We start from the raw sequence: 19,362 nt of genomic DNA on the forward strand, positions 1-19,362 counted from the left end.
TACATCTCTAGAGCATAGAACATACTAGATGATCTCATTTAAATACCTTTCAAACCACTGGGGATGATGAAAAACTATATACTGAGATTTTGAGTCAAAACTGAGAATATGGACAGGGAAATATTTGATGACATTCTATATACAGAGAACTGTCCAAATGGAATTCCAGGAAGATATTAAATAAAACAATCCAAACAATGACAGTGACACACACAAGAGTCCCATTGGATATCCAAATACAAATTTCAGAATAGAAATCATGATTCACATTCAGATTTGGAGATCTGACATGATAAAGTCTTACATTGTGGCAGAGGGTGTCAGTGAAAGACTTTGTCGTGTGGGTAAGAATGTCACCCAAATTGGACAAATGTTCTTTCCCAAATGTAGCCTACGCTGTATTCCATCAAAGCATACAGTTGGGATTAGAATAAAATTGGGATTATAATTCAGAATTATAATTCTATAGTTCCATTCTGAAGTGGCAGAACTCAGCCTATGTAATCCCTGGATATACAGATGTAGACTGTACGAGATTGATCAGTGCTCAGAGCATTCTATTTCTTTTCCAGTCCAGTAATAAAGAATAAATTATTATTCACAATTGAAAAAACACCAGTACCAAAAATTACTACCAAACTCAACTAGGCTAGGCTAAAGTCCTATGTCTCTGGAGCATAAACGAACCTGTTTGCCGATGATTCTTTTTTTATATATATAATAATAACAAACACTGGGATCATATATTCTAAAATCAATTGGGTAATATAGTGCCACTGCGCGTCAAAACATCGGGAAATGGAAAGGCCCCAGTTATTCGAGTGGCCGGTGCTGAGGGTCCCAATCTATCCTTTCATTGAAGAGGGCGCCGTTTTCTCCGCAGAATTTCACCATGCTGACGTTCTGTACAATCATGTGATGAAGCTCTGGTCCTTCCCAGAGTTCAATGTGCGCTGTTTGCCCCACCCCATCTATTCTGCTCTGTCTATCTCAATGTGCTATTCCCGGAGAAAAAGGGGAAAATAATACCTTCAATAATTGGTTATTCCCGTGTTTAATCTCCCACCACCAGCCCAGGAGGGGACTGCCGTCATAGTGGAATGTGTTATTACAATCCGCGTTATATTTATGAATGTATATGCACATGTAAGCTCTACCTACCATTCGAATTCAAAAGAAATATGCAAGAAACTGGAAACATTCGAAGGATTTTTGTATTTTCTTCATGTTTAGAAGAATCAGAACCCATTTAAGAATGTGTTGGGGACTATCAAAGCGCTATTAGGAACCTTGCTGATGTGAGTAGGGGTACACATTTCAGCAACAAAAGAAAAGACAGAGAAGGCCCTTTGGATTGAGAAAAAACAGCAAAGAACAGCCATCACAGAAACGGGGAAAAATCAATTATTTCGGGGATCTAAACTGAAAATCGGACTCACAGTTTAGATCGAGGATCATTTTATGGATATAAAAGAAGTTGAATGAAGACGGAAGCAATGGAAATATTACACATGTAGTTCGTTAAGTGTAGCCTTAATATAGTTTTATTTCTCTAGTTTATCTATAGGCTATGCGTAGAGAAATGCCGTTTTAAGGAAATAAACAGAAAATAGGCCTTTTCCCCAAAATATGTTTATTATAACTTTTGCCAAAAAGATCCATGTCATTGTACAGCCGAGTTTCTGTGTCATGCCGAGTTTGGGTCCCTGTCACAGGCAACAGTGAGACGTGAGACCCGGGCTGTTCGTGAGATGAAAATAGGCTATTTATCCCCTCCTCAATTGAATGTGAAAGTGGTAAAAGCCTCAATCAACCTTAACATCTGTGGATGGTCATCAATATCGGTATATAAAAACTATATGTGAAGAAGGAAAACCCTAACAGAATTGACCAAGTGAGAGGGCGGCCTGGGTGTCGTCATCAACAGTCTCCTACCCTCTGACAGCAAGATCTACTGAAAATACGCATTATGTACACATAATTACAAGCGCGGTAGGTCAACGTTTTAAAACTCATTAGTTCGACGTAACACTAAACAACAAGACTGTATATATGTCGTTAATATTATTCTCAATTCCGTGGGTCAACCGAGGGATCTAGAATAGTTTGTTTATTTATTTTTTCACATTCCCCCTCCCCTGGACCCTATTTCTTGCGGGAAGATGGGTTGTTTGGGCAACAGCAAGACTGAAGATCAGCGAAATGAGGAGAAGTCACAAAGAGAAGCAAACAAAAAGATAGAGAAACAACTTCAGAAGGACAAACAGATATATAGAGCAACTCACAGGCTACTACTTTTGGGTAAGTTTGTTGAAGGAAATCTGATGTTGTAGGCAAGGCCTCATTGGCAACATTGTTTCTATTCCTATATGGCATACTATTTGATGTTGTGATATAGGATATTGTTGTCTCTAGGCCTTCCTCTTACACTCTAGTCTCATTTAACTTTTTCATATGTAATATGGTTGCTAGTATGATGTTTAAGTTGGGTATCAGTTAGACTTGATTCTCTAATAACATAATTGAAGTCTACATATCGCTACATTGTTATTGTTTCTTCACATTTGCTACATTTAGTCTCGAGCCTGTGTGATTGTAACAGCTCGTGCCTAATCTATATCAAACATGGGTGTTGAGGCTCTGCATGTGTGTTGTGGGTTTGTTTTCAGAACTACTAGCTGCTTGACAACTTTCAAATTCATAGGCCTGTGTATTTCTAAGGTGGGCCTATGTGTGAATTAATGAATGGTGAACATTTCTACCACTGACACTTCTGTGCTCATGGTACTGTTATCATGTAAAAGCAGTCAAAATGTCCTCTCTTAATTATAATATCTCATTAGAATTTGCCTGATGCCTAGTGTATTGAATGACAGCGGTATTTCTGTTGGAGAGGAAGTTGTGGTAACTAAAGAAAGCGGAACAGAACTCACATTTAACCATAACAAAAGCTTTACTACAAAGCTGCTTTAGATATAGCACTGTGCTCTTTGCACTTTTATATGATATGACAAGTTTTGTTGTGTGTGCCATTGGCAAGTTATCAGATGTTGGCCTATTTGTGAGTAAGAATTTTGTTGGACAGTGTTTATGGAGAAACATCAGACCATGAACCAACCATGATAAGCTCGTAACATTTGAGATCACTGCTATGGGAAAGAAGATTTTCACTTTCATCATTAGTCATCTATTTGATTTGACAAATGAGATGTGTGTATTGTTGACACCTTTATGCTTGATTTACACTATAGGTTCAAACCAAGCTGTACTGAGCTAGCCTAGTTATGCATCCACCACGAGAACCGTGCTGGAAAGAACGGTGTGAAAAGACAATATCAGAGCCAACACAGTCCAGTTTGGGTTGTCCCTATAGTGTGAATCAGGCATTCGAGTGGATCTGTGATGAAGAACTTCCTTAGTTATTCTCACATGGGGATGTCCACAGCACTAAACTAGCCAATCGAAAAGAAATCAGACTCGACAGGTTTTACATGTTACTTTGTGTTACCATTACATCCCTGGTTATAAGTGAAGCTGGTAATACTATTGCATTAGTAGATTAACAGGTTGATATTGCACCTATTGCACCTATTTATTTCCATCTTACTGTATGTGTGGATTCACCAAACCTCCCACTATTGTAAGTTGTTTGACTCAGACCCAGGTGGTCTTAAGCTCAAGGTAGAAGTTGCCCCTTACCACATCAGTTTATCAAACCTAAATCCTGACCTTAACCAACTGGAAGATAAAACTATATCTGACCCATAGAGAGAGAGGCCTCATCGTTGTATCCGTGCCATTATGGCGTCGTTGACGGCATGGGCAGTGCCATTGAAGCTATATCCATTTAGAAGTAGTCAATTTCTTCTTCACTATTAACTCATGCCTCTTGATGACCTGGTTGCACATAACAGGGGCACCAGGAGGAATCAGCCAATGAAATTGGAAGTCCCACCCAGCTGACCATATTAAAATGGTGGAAGACCTCAATGGCGCTGCCCATGCTAAAACGGCCTTTTGGCCACTAGAGGCCTCTTATCATTCTCTATGATCTGACCCTAGATCAGAGGTTAAGGGCAACTTCCTCCAAATCCTGGCCTCTACTGGTGCTGAGTCAGACCTTGGTCAAGTGGCATAATAACCCATTTCAATTAGAATATTTCCTAATGTTTATTTCACAGGTTTGAAGTTCTGAACTATCACTTTGAACGTGTCTCTCTTTACAATTAGTTTTTTTGAAGATGACTTCTGAGCATCACATTCCAAATGGCCGTCTCTGTTGGCTGTCAGGGTAGGGCATTTCTCTGTACTCTATGAAATATTTCTAACCATCTCCCCCCACCCCGCCCACCCACAGGGGCTGGTGAGTCAGGGAAGAGCACCATAGTGAAACAGATGCGGATCCTCCATGTGAATGGCTTCAATGCAGAGTAAGTATGGTTTCCTTCTCCAGACTATGCTCTACAACTGTGAACATAGATCAGGGTTTGAGACTACAAGCAGAGTGATGGGGGATAATCCCAAAGGAACCAAAAAGTATTGGCCTTGCAATACCTGAACTGTAGAAAACACACATTAGATTCACCTGTACAAAGCACATGATGAGGCTAGTAACAGTTGATGGTATTCCTCAGTTCAATAGCCACTATAATGTACTGTTTAAGTGTCTCACCTAGTTTTTACTGTGAAGTCTTAGATTTCGATTTAAAAATTATCATTCTGATTGCATGGATAGATGTAAAGACGAGGACTTAAACTTCCTTCGGAAACAAATGCTGAAGGGGTTCAAACCCCGTTCCATTGGTTGGTGACGGGTGCTTCAAGGCCCTGGTGTGTTGTTTGGTGACGGGTGCTTCAAGGCCCTGGTGCGTTGTTTGGTGACGGGTGCTTCAAGGCCCTGGTGCGATGTTTGGTGACGGGTGCTTCAAGGCCCTGGTGCGTTGTTTGGTGACGGGTGCTTCAAGGCCCTGGTGCGTTGTTTGGTGACGGGTGCTTCAAGGCCCTGGTGCGATGTTTGGTGACGGGTGCTTCAAGGCCCTGGTGCGATGTTTGGTGACGGGTGCTTCAAGGCCCTGGTGCGATGTTTGGTGACGGGTGCTTCAAGGCCCTGGTGCGTTGTTTGGTGACGGGTGCTTCAAGGCCCTGGTGCGTTGTTTGGTGACGGGTGCTTCAAGGCCCTGGTGCGTTGGTTGTTGGAGGTTTAGGCTCAGGTGAGAAGGTTGGTTGGAGGTTTAGGCTCTAATCAGGTGTTGGTCCAGCAATCTGTGCTCAGTTCATCACTTGGTCACATCCTAGACTTTTCAGGCATTCATTGATTAGTTGGTTGTGTCTGTGTGATAACTTAGCTGTACTGTGTATCACTTAAACTTAAGGATTGCATTTGCAAATGGATACAGTGCAGGGCAGTGTGTCTGTGACTTCTCAGCAATGTTTTGTAGTCAGTACTGGAGGAACATATACTGTACAAGGAAAAGGAATATAAGGAATTGCTGGAGGTTTTTGGTAGATTCCCTAAATCCTGAAGTATGTTGTTTTTTCATTCAGTAACTTCCATTGATAAGGTTCCAGGCCTTTGTGAAACACTGGACCAAGTATATTTTATCTTCTTAGATAAAGATAGGAAAGGATGTATATAATCACACATGCTTTCTCCGTATATATAATTATTGCGTATTCTCTCTCCACACACATCATATATACACACACACACAGTCACATACAAGTGCGCACACACACTACTTTGTAAGAACCATGTGATTTAAAAAAAAAGTGACTATCATGTTGAAAATGTAAACAGGGCCTTCTCAATCTACCTCAAGCCAATAAACTAGACGTCGTGTCTGTGTGGGATACAAGCCCTCCTGCTGGCTGTTTCCTATTCTGTCTTTCTTTTTCTTTCCATTTCTTTCTCTTTTCTATTGATGTACCTCATTCTCTGACACACATTCTCTCTCTTACTCTACTTAAATGCAGTTTGTGTTCTTGGGATAAACTAAACATCAGTGGCAGTGTTTAACTTAGTGAAATGTTTCCCGCTACAAAATACATCTCTCTTTGCATCATCTGAATCAGAAAAAAGATTTGGAGACAGTTGGAGGACCCTCACTGTTGCTTCCCATAGCCTACAGTTTGGCGCACTCCACCTTTGCTTGTTAAACTCATTGCTTTTGACTTGATAGCTGATACTGTAGTCTACTGATGGGTTGTTGCAGCTCAGTTACCACTCTATAAAGGTGGGGTGATGTTTGATGTCTGATCATTTGTAGTTATCATGGCAGGGAGAGCATTTTCATTAGTCCAATGTAGGCACTGGGAGACTGGGACCTGTTAAAGATATGAGTTTCACATAGTTGAAGATGTACGTGTCACAGTCATAAACATTGTCAGGTTCAGAAGGAATGATATTGGGAAATTGTGCTGTATGCCAGCTGTTGGACTATTATCTAGATACATATTTGTTTTTTGTTTGCTGTATTATCAGCATGTCTGTTGTGTATGACAATGATATTTCTATTTTTTTACAACATGGATGATTGAGTTTTGAGGTTTTTGTTTTTTTGCAGAGAGAAGAAGCAGAAAATTCATGATATCAAGAATAATATTAAAGAAGCTATTGAGGTGAGTTTTCAGGTTTGAATCTTTGTAGTTCATGTCTCTGTAGGTAGGTACTATGTAGAATAAAAAATTCTAAACAGCTAAGCATGAATCATGAATATTTTATCATTGTATATAAGATACCCCAAGACAATCCTGTGTTGTCACTTGATTTGTATTGAATGTGTGTGTTTGTGTCGCTCTTTAGACCATAGTAGCAGCTATGAGTACACTGACGCCTCCCGTTCAGCTCGCCAGTCAACACAACCAATACCGAATCCAATACGTCCTCAACCTAGTCAATCAGAAGGACTTTGAATTCACATCTGTGAGTATGACAATGTTTCTACCACACACACAAATCATTATAGATAGACATTGTCTTTGCATTAACGTATGTTAGAGCCCGATCAATATGATTTGAGGGGACAAAACTTACCGATAACTAGATATCTGCCAATATACTGTTTTACGCCGGGGAAATTAAAAAGTAAAAGTTTTACACACGGAATTCTCAGAAATTGCCATCTAAAACAGCAATTGGTCAAGAAAATATGCCTCAAATGTTCATTTCTTATATTGTAAAATGAATGATACATACTGAGAATGGCCGCAAGTGCTCAGGTAAGCATGCGATTCCCTTTTTTCATCATATTTATTTAATATCGGTTGAATTATCGGCCGATACTGATATGGCGTTAAAAGGCCAATATAGGCCGATAATATCAGTGAACCAATATATCAGTTGGGCTCTAATGTATGTACACACCTGTGTGAGTGAGCATTTGTACAGTACCGGTAAAAAGTTTGGACACACCTACTCATTCAAGAGTTTTTCTTTATTTTAACTATTTTCTACATTGTAGAATAATATTGAAGACATCAAAACATATGGAATCATGTAGTAACCAAAAAATTGTTAAAGAAATGAAAATAGATTTTAGATTCTTCAAAGTAGCCACCGTTTGCCTTGATGACAGCTTTGCAACTCTTGGCATTCTCTCAACCAGCTTCATGAGGAATGCATTTCCAACAGTCTTGAAGGAGTTCCCACATATGCTGAGCACTTGTTGGCTGCATTTCCTTCACTCTGCGGTCTGACTCATCCCAAACCATCTCAATTTGGTTGAGGTCGGGTGATTGTGGAGGCCAGGTCATCTGATTGTAACGTGGATGCTGGGAGTCAAGAAGCAGGTGAAGGTGGTAAATTTAATTTAACAAGAAACATGGAATGATACAACGTAGGAGTAACGTCTAGACATGAACAACAGAAAACAATACTGCCTGGGGAAAAAACCTAAGGGAGTGCCAGATAAAGGGGAGGTAATGAGTGAGGTAATGGAGTCCAGGCGTGCCTAATGATGAATGACAGGTGCGCGTGATGATGGTTTCCAGCACTGGTGGTTAGTAAACCAGCGACGTCGAACGGAGGAGGGGAGGAGCAGGAATAGACGTGACACTGATACAGCACTCCATCACTCTCCTTGGTCAAATAGCCCTTACACAGCCTGGAGGTGTGTTTTTGGTCATTGTCCTGTTGAAAAACAAATGATAGTCCCACTAAGCGCAAACCAGATGGGAATGGTGTATTGATGCAGAATGCTGTGGTAGCCATGCTGGTTAAGTGTGCCTTGAATTCTAAATAAATCACTGACAGTGTCACCAGCAAAGCACCATCACACCTCCTCCTCCATGCTTCACGGTGGGAACCACACATGCGGAGATCATCCGTTCAACTACTCTGCATCTCACAAAGACACAGCGGTTGGAACCAAAAATCTCAAATTTGGACTCATCAGACCAAAGGACAGATTTCCACAGGTCTAATGGTCCATTTCTCGTGTTTCTTGTCCCAAGCAAGTCTCTTCTTCTTATTGGTGTCCTTTTAGTAGTGGTTTCTTTACAGCAATTTGACCATGAAGGCCTGATTCACGCAGTCTCCTCTGAACAGTTGATGTTGAGATTGGTCTGTTACTTGAACTCAATGACGCATTTATTTGAGCTACAATCTGAGGTGCAGTTAACTCTAATGAACTTATCCTCTGCAGCAGAGGTAACTCTGGATCTTCCTTTCCTGTAGCAGTCCTCATGAGAGCCAGTTTCATCAAAGCGCTTGATTGTTTTTGCGACTGCACTTGAAGAAACTTTCAAAGCTCTTTAAATTTTCCAGATTGACTGACTACATGTCTTTAAGTAATGATGGACTGTTGTTTCTCTGCTTATTTGAGCTGTTCTTGCCATAATTTGGACTTGTTTTTTTTCCAAATAGGGCTTCTTCTGTATACTACCCACCCCTACTCTGTTATAACACAACTGATTGGCTCAAACGCATTAAGAAGGAAAGAAATTCCACAAATTGACTTTTAATAAGGCACACCTGTTAACTGAAATGTATTCCAGGTGACTACCTCATGAAGCTGGTTGAGAGAATGCCAAGAGTGTGCAAAGCTGTCATCATGGCGAAGGGTGGCTACGTTGAAGAATCTCAAATATAAAATATATTTTGATTTGTTTTGCACTTTTTTGGTGCCACACATGATTCCATGTGTGTTATTTCATGTCTTCACTATTACTACAATGTAGAAAATAGTAAAAATAAAGGAAAACCCTGGAATGAATAGGTGTGTCCAAACTTTTGACTGGTACTGTATATGTTCCCTTTGGCATGCCCATTCAGTAGTCCCTGTTGCAGGTGCAAGCCTCATGGTACTGGTATCTCTGTGGGTTGTGGTATAGTAATTGATGGGGTGGCAGGTAGCCTAGTGGTTAGAGCGTTGGACTAGTAACCAAAAGGTTGCAGATCGAATCCCCGAGCTGACAAGGTAAAAATCTGTTGTTCTGCCCCTGAATAAGGCAGGTAACCCACTGTTCCTAGGCCGTCATTGAAAATTGTTCTTAACTGACTTGCCTAGTTAAATAAAGGTAAAATAAAATACAAAATTAGCGGGTAGCGCCTCGATGCGATGCCTGTTAGCTAATTGACTGCCCTGAGGGAAGGCCTGGAGGTCTCTGAGTACCACTGGTTTACACTGATTGTGCCTGTAACACCCCTAAATACCTCTCTCTGGTACCCACATGTTTCTGTGTCACACTGGGATGCCCATCTAAACAACAGGGTGCTTGCTGGTAGTTGTCAGGCTGTTAGGACTTGGCTGGAAGGGACATAGGACTCTATTCAAGCTAAGCAGGTACCAGGTTTCTGGATAAACATAATCCATTGAATTTATAATGGATTTATAAGTGCATCCAATAACTTTGTTTTATATTGATCACAGAAACCTTGTTAACGTTTTTTTTATTGAATAGGGCCCATAGTGTCCTAGAGATAGTTTTACTTATCTCTAGGACAGACGGCATGTTGCCACTCAACAAAATGAAAACATCTATTTAGCTGTTATTATGCTTTAATTTAGATCCCCTTATGAGTCTTTGGCTGAAAGAAAATGAACTATTACAGTTGAATAGTTTCTTCTCTACCATTGCGCAATAGTCTGTCATTGAAGATTGCTTTGTCCTTCTTCTGGGCCTAGTACACCTGCCATAACATCTCTCTCTCTCTGAGTTTGGGTGTGTAGGCCTACGTGTGAAAGGGATGTGATTGACTGCTGTCTTGCTCTGTGGTGTTTGAATGTCTGCGATTTCGTTCCTGATGGAGGAGAGTTGAATGACTCAAAGGTCAGACAGTGTAATACTGTTGGCAAAGCCTCCCTCCCTCCCTCCTTCCTCTCTGGCACCCCCCAGGGCTGAGGGGGAACCGGTTCTACTGGTCACCTAATCTCAGAGTACAGATAGAAAAAAAAAACAGAGGGTGGCTAGAGGTGGGGGACGTTCGTATGGATATCTACTGTCTGGGCTGTTCACGTCCAGTTCATTTCATGTTTAAATGCGTTGTTGTGTTATGGGACTTGTTTTCAGACTGCTGATTAATCGACTGATTAGAATGGTTTCGGCCCGTTGCCGACCTCTGCTTTATAGGTTGTTTTTCTTAACGCCACTAAAATGTAAATTTTCTCAAATTCAAAGCTACCAGGCTCCTCACTTCCTTATCCTGTCTCTGGCTACATGACGCTTTTGTAGTGGAGTTGACCATAGAGTTAGAATGCCAGAGGGGACATTCCCATTCAGATGCATTTTACATAGCACATGATCATGTGCAGAACGTAATAGATGGTTGTTTATTAACCAGGAAAAGGCAACCAGTTGCTTTAAAAAAAATAATAATACTTAAAGCAAGATCAAACTCCCTGTGATATGCTTAGCAAAACAACACAAGCCTTTGTGTATTTGAAAAAAGGCCATACCAAAGGATGAAATGGAAATGATTATGGAAAAAAACTAAGAAAAGACAAGCCAGTGAGCAGAGAGAAACAATATAGCATTGAGTTGTAGCCCCAAAGGATTCTGGGTCGGCTGCTGTAATGCAATGAGCAGTTCCTAGAGAGGAGTTTTAATTTTTTCTCTTAAGCGCATGACTGATGATAAAGGAGGACTCTGTTACTAAGACACATAATGAGTGCTCTTTTATGGAGTGGATGCAGGGATTCTTATAACTTTTCAAGTAACCCAAGCCAGCAGAACGGTGGGACAAATATATCGGACAGCAAACCTAAACATTATGCAAGTGTGTGCAGACGCATTGTTCCACAAAGGTCCAGTTGTCCAGAAGATGTTGTTTTATACATGACAGGGTTTCTTGTTCCATGGTCCAAATGGAAGGCGATGGAGGGAGATGAGTATATCTGCCTTTCTATGTGCTTTTTAGCCCTTTGAATGTTGTCCATGGGGTCGTCATTCTGGTCCTTAATAAGCTATGTGGACATTCCCACTTTATGCAACAGATATCAAACAAGGAAGTAACAGATTGGCCTTTAGATATGCTAGTTGACTGGAATCATTACACCCGCATAGCTTTTGTTTGCTAAATCAATGTAATGAAATATGATTCATTCAATGTTATGAGATTTTGACGTGATTATGAGTCAACTGACCCTCCCTAGCCTGTCGACCATATGTAATCTTTATTTCTCCTCATTTAAAGGAAATGTTGAAAAAGGTTATAAAAACATGCCTTTTTTTATTTTTAAAGGCACATACTTTAATTTCAACAGCCTGACCTGCCACTTTGTTTTTCCTATATTGAAACTCCCCTTGGCAGTTACCCTCACTGGCCACAGAACCTGTTGTCCTGTCAATAAATGCTAGATCTCTAATAGGTGTGCTGCCCCGTTGAAATGTAAAAAAAGATGTGGTACATCACAGTGCCCTCAAGCATGACATGGATGATGGACAGTGTCCTCCTTTTCTACTTGCTTTAATTTAGTCGATGTATTGTTATTGTACCATGTGAATTAATCGCTTCATCTTTCTCTCTTCCACTGCCCCTCTTCTTTCGTTCACTCTCTCTTTCTCTCTCTCTCTCTCCTTATATTGATCTCTCTCGCAGGAGTTTTATGAAAATGCAAAGACTCTCTGGCAGGATGAGGGCGTGAGGGCGTGTTTTGAGAGATCCAATGAGTACCAGCTGATCGACTGTGCGCAGTAGTAAGTATGCACTGCACTGCACCGCCGAGATGGGACCAACTGTCTTGAATAGCTACAGTGCCCTTGTACAGGCCTGTGTTGTTGAAAACAAACACTCTAAGCCAACGATTAGGGGCACACATGGGACTGTAGTTCAAGGCTGGCATGCTCAGGTTTAGCAGGCTGATAAAATACCAGTTAAAGTTTATAAACCCCAAATCTAAAATGTATTTAATTTCATCCAAACTTTATTGTAAAAAGCAATTTCCTAGAGAGACCCGTTCTGATTTTCAATGACAACATGGCAAGATAACAGGCAAGTATTCTGCCTGAAAATGATGTGTGGTAGTGGAGCTCTGTGTCATGGAAGTCATACTCTTCCTCCACAGCTCCTCATCGTGTCTGTGCACACACCACAGTATGACATCACCAGAGCTTTCTGCATCAACACTGCCACCTCTGGCTATGTGTCTCTCTCTGCCTCTCTCTTTCACGCGCTCACTCTCTCTCTCCTCACTTTCTTTCTCTTGCTCTCTTTCTATCTCTCTGGCACGCTCTCCCTCGTACTCTCTCTCACACACGTTCTCTTCCTCTGCTTAGTTTTCCAACTGTCGTGTGGCTCCGCATCTGTGATGTAGGATATTTGCAGCAACAGGGACCAAAAATGGCAGGTCCTGAGTCATAAAAGGGAGAGACAGAGATTTCACCAGCGGTTGGATGGGTGGAGGGGAACAGGGGAGGAGGGGGGAAGTAAAACACAGTGACTGGAGCCTCAGAGTTAAATCTGTTATAGTGGTGTTTGATTTGAGGGATTGTATAAAAAAATGCATATTGAGCTAATGTTTGAAGAGTGCTGTTTATTTGATTTGTGTTACTTAACAGTCTAGGACAACCCCTTCAGGTGGTTCAGATGGTCCAGTCCAGTCTTTTGTTCCCTCCCTCTCTCTCACTCTTTCCCACTCCCTTTCTCCTGCTCTCTCCCTCCCACTTCCTCTCTCCCAGTCCATCTTTCTCAATCTCTTGCTCCCTCTCATTTTTTCTCTGGTTCTCTCCCTCTTTTTCTTTCTCCCCCTCTCAGGCCCTACTCCAGTCACACAAGATTTTGAGCTGATAGTCTATTTATAGAGCCTGTGGTTCTGTCTCCATGGCAACCATGCTGGAGGCCAGGGCACTAGGGAGCTATTTTTGAATCTGCTCTGTAATGTCAGACTACTCTTTCTCTCTCCCCCTCTCTCTCTCTCACACACATATGCACACACTTTCTGTCTTTCTCACCCTTTCCTTCCTACCTATCCCCCTCCCTCTCCCATCTCTCTCTACGCCTTTCCTACCTCAATCTCCATCGCCCTCCCACTCTCTCTCTATCCTTCCCACTCACTCTAATACACTCGTTCAATCTCCCTGTGCCAGAGACTAATTTAGAGATGTGTATATGTCTGTTTTGGTTCAGGCTGATGGGCTAGGTCAGGTTTGTGAGTGTGAACCCTTGTGGAAGGAAAGCTTACTGTTAGAACTTTTACAACATTCTTCAGTAACGTGTAGGAAAGAGTAAGAGTTAATAACAAAGAATGGTAAATGCACATGAGCACATACACACTCACACAATCTCTCTGTGTTTCTCCTAGTCCCTTTGTCTCTCCCAGTGAGTGCCGACTCATTCCTGCCATGTCTTACCTGTACTTAGACCTGTCACATTTCACCCCTCCGCGTCACATTCCTGGTTATCCAGAGGCTTGGCATTCCTCTGTGTTCAGTATGCTTGGGAGACCGGAATACAGCTGTCACACACTGTTGGTACAGTTTGTGGCATTCAGTTGTATTAGACACTCTGTAGGTACTGTTTAAACCCAAGTAAAACAGTTGTAAACTACACTGAGTAAGACAGGAACACCTGCTCTTTCCATGACAGACTGACCAGGTGAATCCAGGTGAAAGCTATGATCCCTTATTGATGTAACTTGTTAAATCCACTTCTATCAGTGTAGATGAAGGGGAGGAGACAGGTTAAATAAGGATTTTTTTAAACCTTGAGACAATTGAGACTTGGATTCTGTATGTGTGCTGAGTTTTTCCACACTCAACAGTTTTCTGTGTGTATCAAGAATGGTCCACAACCCAAAGGATATCCAGCCAAATGCTTCCCACAACTTTGGGAAATATTGGAGTCAGCATGGGTGCAACTCAATATTAGGAAAGGTGTTCCTAATGTTTGGTATACTCCGTGTATGTCATGGAATTGGACATTAGTCTCAAAGTCAGTATGACTCCAGAACCATTGCTATTCCTCTCAGCTGTAAGTGTCTGTACCAATGATGTCTATGTTTGGTGTTTCTGTCAACCGCCTTGTTCCTGGACGGACGCTGGTCCCTGGGATGTTACTAACTGGCTGCTCATTTAGTTAGCTGACACTGATTTAGTCCGTTCTCAAGTCTTAGAAAGAAACTAAGTCGTCCTCCAAAGAGGAAGGAGCGATGGCTTACCACAGGTCAGTCCCTCCCTGCTACAAAACAGTTGGCCAAACGCAGGTGTATATAATTATATTGAGCTCAGTGGTCTCTACCTGTCCACAAACCAAGACAAGCTCCCCATCATGCTTTTTCTCTGCCCCTGCTGACTGAATTCAGCCATTTTGTTCTGTCCTGGTCATCCTTCTAAATCTGTTTTTTTTTTCTCTCCTCAGCTTTCTAGACAAGATTGACATTGTGAAACGGAGTGACTACACTCCCACTGATCAGGTGACTTTCCGTGGTCTCAAAGCCACCATCATCAGAGGCCCAGGGATACGTCTCAAATGGCACCCTATCCCCTCTATAGTGCACTACTTTTGGCCAAAGTCCTCCATTTGATACACATCCCTACTGTCCTCCATCAACTTCCTTTCATAATATTGATGAAATATAACACAGATGAATGACTCCCGTCTTTCTCTCAGGACCTACTGAGATGCAGAGTGCTCACCTCTGGGATCTTTGAGACCAGATTTCAGGTGGACAAAGTCAATTTTCAGTGAGTATAACCCAGGATTATCATCCGATTTGGTTATATATTGGGGCGGCAGCGTAACCGAAAGGTTGCAAGTTCGAATCCCCGAGCTGACAAGGTACAAATCTGTCGTTCTGCCCCTGAACAAGGCAGTTAACCCACTGTTCCTAGGCCGTCATTGAAAATAAGAATTTGTTCTTAACTGACTTGCCTAGTTAAATAAAGATTAAAAAAACGACCTGAAGATCAATCTCCAACTCAGCCCTTTAGACGTGTATGAGTCCATACAGTGCAGCTTACATGTGATTCATTACTACGCCACAACGTCGTAGTGTGTGTGGTATATTTATCGCATTGACATCTCTTCCACAGCATGTTTGACGTTGGTGGTCAAAGGGATGAACGTCGGAAATGGATCCAGTGCTTTAACGGTAACATTTGTTTTGACATTTTATCTGGTTAACCCAATAGAGAATCACTCACAAACACAATTCATTCTCATTGATACTTTTTGGGGGGTTCTAGACAGGTCCTCCATAGTCTGTAGCCCTGTTCCACTAAAGGTTTCCTGTATTTTATCACCTTTGCTTTTTCTGCCATTACTGTGTGTTTCGGCCTTAGCCTTAAAGCTAATTGCCTTTTGACTGTGTCATTGATTTTCGCTTAACAAAACCAGGTTGTCTGAGTTCCTCCTCCCTCTGTCTTCCCCACAGATGTAACAGCCATTATTTTCGTGGTGGCCAGTAGCAGCTACAACATGGTGATCCGGGAGGACAATCAGACCAACCGTTTGCAGGAGGCTCTGAATCTATTCAAGAACATCTGGAACAACAGGTGACACAAGCACAACCCATGACACCCCCTCCCCACAAACATTTATGGAATCAATGGAGTTTTATTCTATTCCTCTGTTTTATTGAAATACTCTCATCATAATAATGTACAATTTGCTAGCTGTAAATGACCACTGACTGCTTGTTACCAGTGTATTTAGCCTGTTGTTACCAGTGTATTTAGCCTGTTGTTACCAGTGTATTTAGCCTGTTGTTACCAGTGTATTTAGCTAGCCTCTCTGTGTGCGTGGGTTTCTATTTTTAGGTGGCTGCGGACCATTTCTGTCATCCTATTCCTCAACAAACAGGACCTGCTAGCAGAGAAGGTTTTGGCTGGGAAATCAAAAATTGAAGAGTACTTCCCAGAGTTTGCACGCTACACCACACCGGACGATGGTGAGAAGTTGTTACACTTGACTGGATGTTTACTGTACACACACACGGTGCGCACACATACACACATGGCGATACACACGCACACACAGTGCTTCTGCTTTTAACCACGGTAGATGGCTCTTGAATGTTCTTTCCTGTGGCTGATAAGTCATCATCATAGTGATCAGTGACACTGAAAATGTGTGATGGTGTACTAGAATCCAATCATAACACTCATCATCAGTCACTTACTATTCTATAGCAACACCAGAACCAGGGGAGGATCCACGCGTCACGAGGGCAAAGTACTTCATACGAGATGAGTTCCTGGTAAGTGCAGAAATACCATGTCTCCCCTGCTAATGTTATATAGAATCTTATGGTATTGATTATAAAATAGGATCCAATCAAAACCAAAGATGCCAAATGAGATGACTTGCATGTATTGGATATGTTAGCATTGTCTTCATGTTAGATTTGTTATTGAGTCAAGTGGATGATGTCCTGATGGTGGTAGTATTCTTCTTTGTCTGATTGTGTTTCACTGTGTGATTTCAGAGGATCAGCACAGCCAGCGGAGACGGCAGGCACTATTGTTACCCCCATTTTACCTGTGCCGTCGACACGGAAAACATCCGCCGGGTCTTCAACGACTGTCGGGATATCATTCAGAGGATGCACCTTCGGCAGTACGAGCTCTTGTGATGGGAGGGGGTTGCAACACAGACTCTGAACCTTCACCTCCGGTCTCTCCCTGAAGCCCACCCCTGTCGACCTGTTCCTAACTCGGTGTACTCTTGGGGACTCCTGAAGTCAAACTAGACATGAGCTACAGAGTAACCTGGAAAGACTATTGAAATACTGCAAAACACAGAATACATCCAAGCCAGATCAGCTGAACTGCACTTTAGCACTGAGCTCAGGACTCAAACCCATTTCACCACACACACAAGCGTGTACACGCTGACATAACACCGAACTCTCTCTCTTTCACACCATTAGTTTATATTTTGAGACACACACACTTAGACACACATGCTCTCAAATGTACCCTCCGATAACTGCTTGCTGTTCTGAAAAAGAACACGCTTTTACTCGACTACATGGTCCTGGACTGGGTGAGCTCAGAGTCTTAGCTGCTTACTGTCTGCAGCCACAGATTGACTGGCTCAGTGCTTTCAATGACTTCACAGCCAAGATACCTACTAGGAGCAACGTTGATGACTGACAATGAACCGGAGAAGCATCGTGGTGGGCAGGGCATGGGGGGAGGGGAATATCTATGTCAATTTGGTGGAGCTTGGACACCATGACGCTCACAGGATTGTCACATGACTTTGCCTTGTTTGTACAGCAGCGGGAGGAAAAAGGCCAACGTTCACAGAACTCAATGGAGTGCAAAAAACATATACAGTACCATATAAGTGAAGAGAAGTCCGATCAGCCCTGTTTCAGTCTCCAGTTGTTTTGTCTGTGTAAACTGTTGTGCCATTGTGCCCCCCTCTCTCTCTCTTATCACCCCTCCTCCCTGTCCACTCTCTTAACCTCACCTCATACCCTGCACTGTTACTTTACTGGCAATGCTCTTTGTTTTGTTTTTAAAGAAAAAAGTAATCCTGAAATTAAAAAAAAAAAATAAGGAAGAAGATAATAAATGGGATTCTATTCTTTACTCATGTGGTCAACCCCCCCTCCACCCCTTCCTTCCAAGGCTATTTGTATGTCTGTCTTTACTTTACTGCTGAACTATTATTCTTGTACAGACTGTAAAATGTATTATTTTGTACAACTTTATTGAAAAAATAGAAGATCCCTGTGCCTTGATCACGACTGTACGTGTATAATGAGCTAAAGTGGGTGTTATACTGCGCTGTATAGCTTGGCCAGTGTCCCCCATCTCTCCAGGGAAGGAGGACAACCATTCGTAGATTTAGATTTTTATTTCTCTCCCCCAACTCCCCTTTATGATTTAAATGTTTATTTTTGGATCCATATACCAAAAGAAAGATAAATATATGAAATGTTTATGGATTTTTAAAAGTATTTTATTAGAATCAAAGACACAAATTGTACACTTGATATAGTGTGCGTATTGCTAGAACTTAAATCCTTTCCAATTAGGTTTTGTTTCATTAGTGACTTTCTGCAAACAACATTTTGAAGGGTGAGTTTTATTTACCATTTTTAGCTTTAAGGTAAAGGGTGATGGAAAAATATCCAAATGCAAAACATTGCTTGTTTCTACATGAATCTTTTCTTTTGCTAAAGAAAACAACAATCAAAAAATGGTATTGTTTTGGGCTCCTTCCTAGTGTTCCACAACAGAGACTGTACAGTATTACATTTTCACTTCAGTGCCCTAGTTTTCATTTATTATGTACATCAAACATGGGTTTCTACTTTCAGAAGAGGAGCTCTGCAAAATAAAGTTGTTTTTTGGTGCAGACAGCAAGAGGCCTGTCCTTACACACAATCACAATGGCAAGGACAAACCTACACCAGGTTCAACCACATCTCATTCATCTGCCTTCATTCATCTGCCTTTAGCCCTGTCTTGAGTCATGTCCACTGTCCTTAGATAGTTCTTCATCTCCTCATACAGTGCCCTGTACTGTTACTTCACTGCTTTTAACCTTTTATCATCAGTTCTATTATACTTTTGATTGAATCTATAACATGCATCATGACTGTATTCAATTCAGTCTTTGTTGTTTTCCATCCAAGGTGATGTATCATTTAACCCAGACACAGGCATTCTACTTCACCACAGCTTTTTTGTACACATACAAACAGTTGTGGTTTATGTTAATAGAGTGTGAATCTTTGGGGTATTTGTCTTTGCATTTTGATCTTGACCTACACCATGACAATTGTTGATGAATTTCTTTCTCTTGTCAGAAGTGTAGCTTAGGGAAGTACAAGAGAATAAGAACTGCAGTATTTAAATATTGCTGGGAATGCAAAAGACTTCAAGTATGAGTCAATGGGTCAAAGGAAGTAAGAGGAAAGGGGAGGCGGGATTGTGATGAAAAGGGCGGAGAGCTGCTGGAAACAGGGT

General features: G+C 41.6%; 1 protein-coding gene across 1 annotated transcript; it reads left to right on the forward strand.

The window, feature by feature from the left end:
* Nucleotides 1-953: 953 nt before the first annotated feature.
* On the forward strand, nucleotides 954-18,756 carry LOC106566693 (guanine nucleotide-binding protein G(s) subunit alpha). The gene is made up of 13 exons (XM_014134981.3): nucleotides 954-1,992; nucleotides 2,163-2,301; nucleotides 4,358-4,430; nucleotides 6,564-6,618; nucleotides 6,803-6,922; nucleotides 12,038-12,135; nucleotides 14,795-14,849; nucleotides 15,047-15,120; nucleotides 15,469-15,527; nucleotides 15,810-15,930; nucleotides 16,195-16,325; nucleotides 16,567-16,634; nucleotides 16,863-18,756. Exons 2-13 carry the CDS (start codon nucleotides 2,163-2,165, stop codon nucleotides 17,007-17,009), a joined length of 1,140 nt encoding a protein of 379 aa, XP_013990456.1. The 5' UTR covers nucleotides 954-1,992; the 3' UTR covers nucleotides 17,010-18,756.
* The last annotated feature ends 606 nt before the right edge of the window (nucleotides 18,757-19,362 follow it).

Source organism: Salmo salar, chromosome 13, assembly GCF_965601325.2.
Source record: "Salmo salar chromosome 13, fSalSal1, whole genome shotgun sequence".
NCBI lineage: Eukaryota > Metazoa > Chordata > Actinopteri > Salmoniformes > Salmonidae > Salmo > Salmo salar.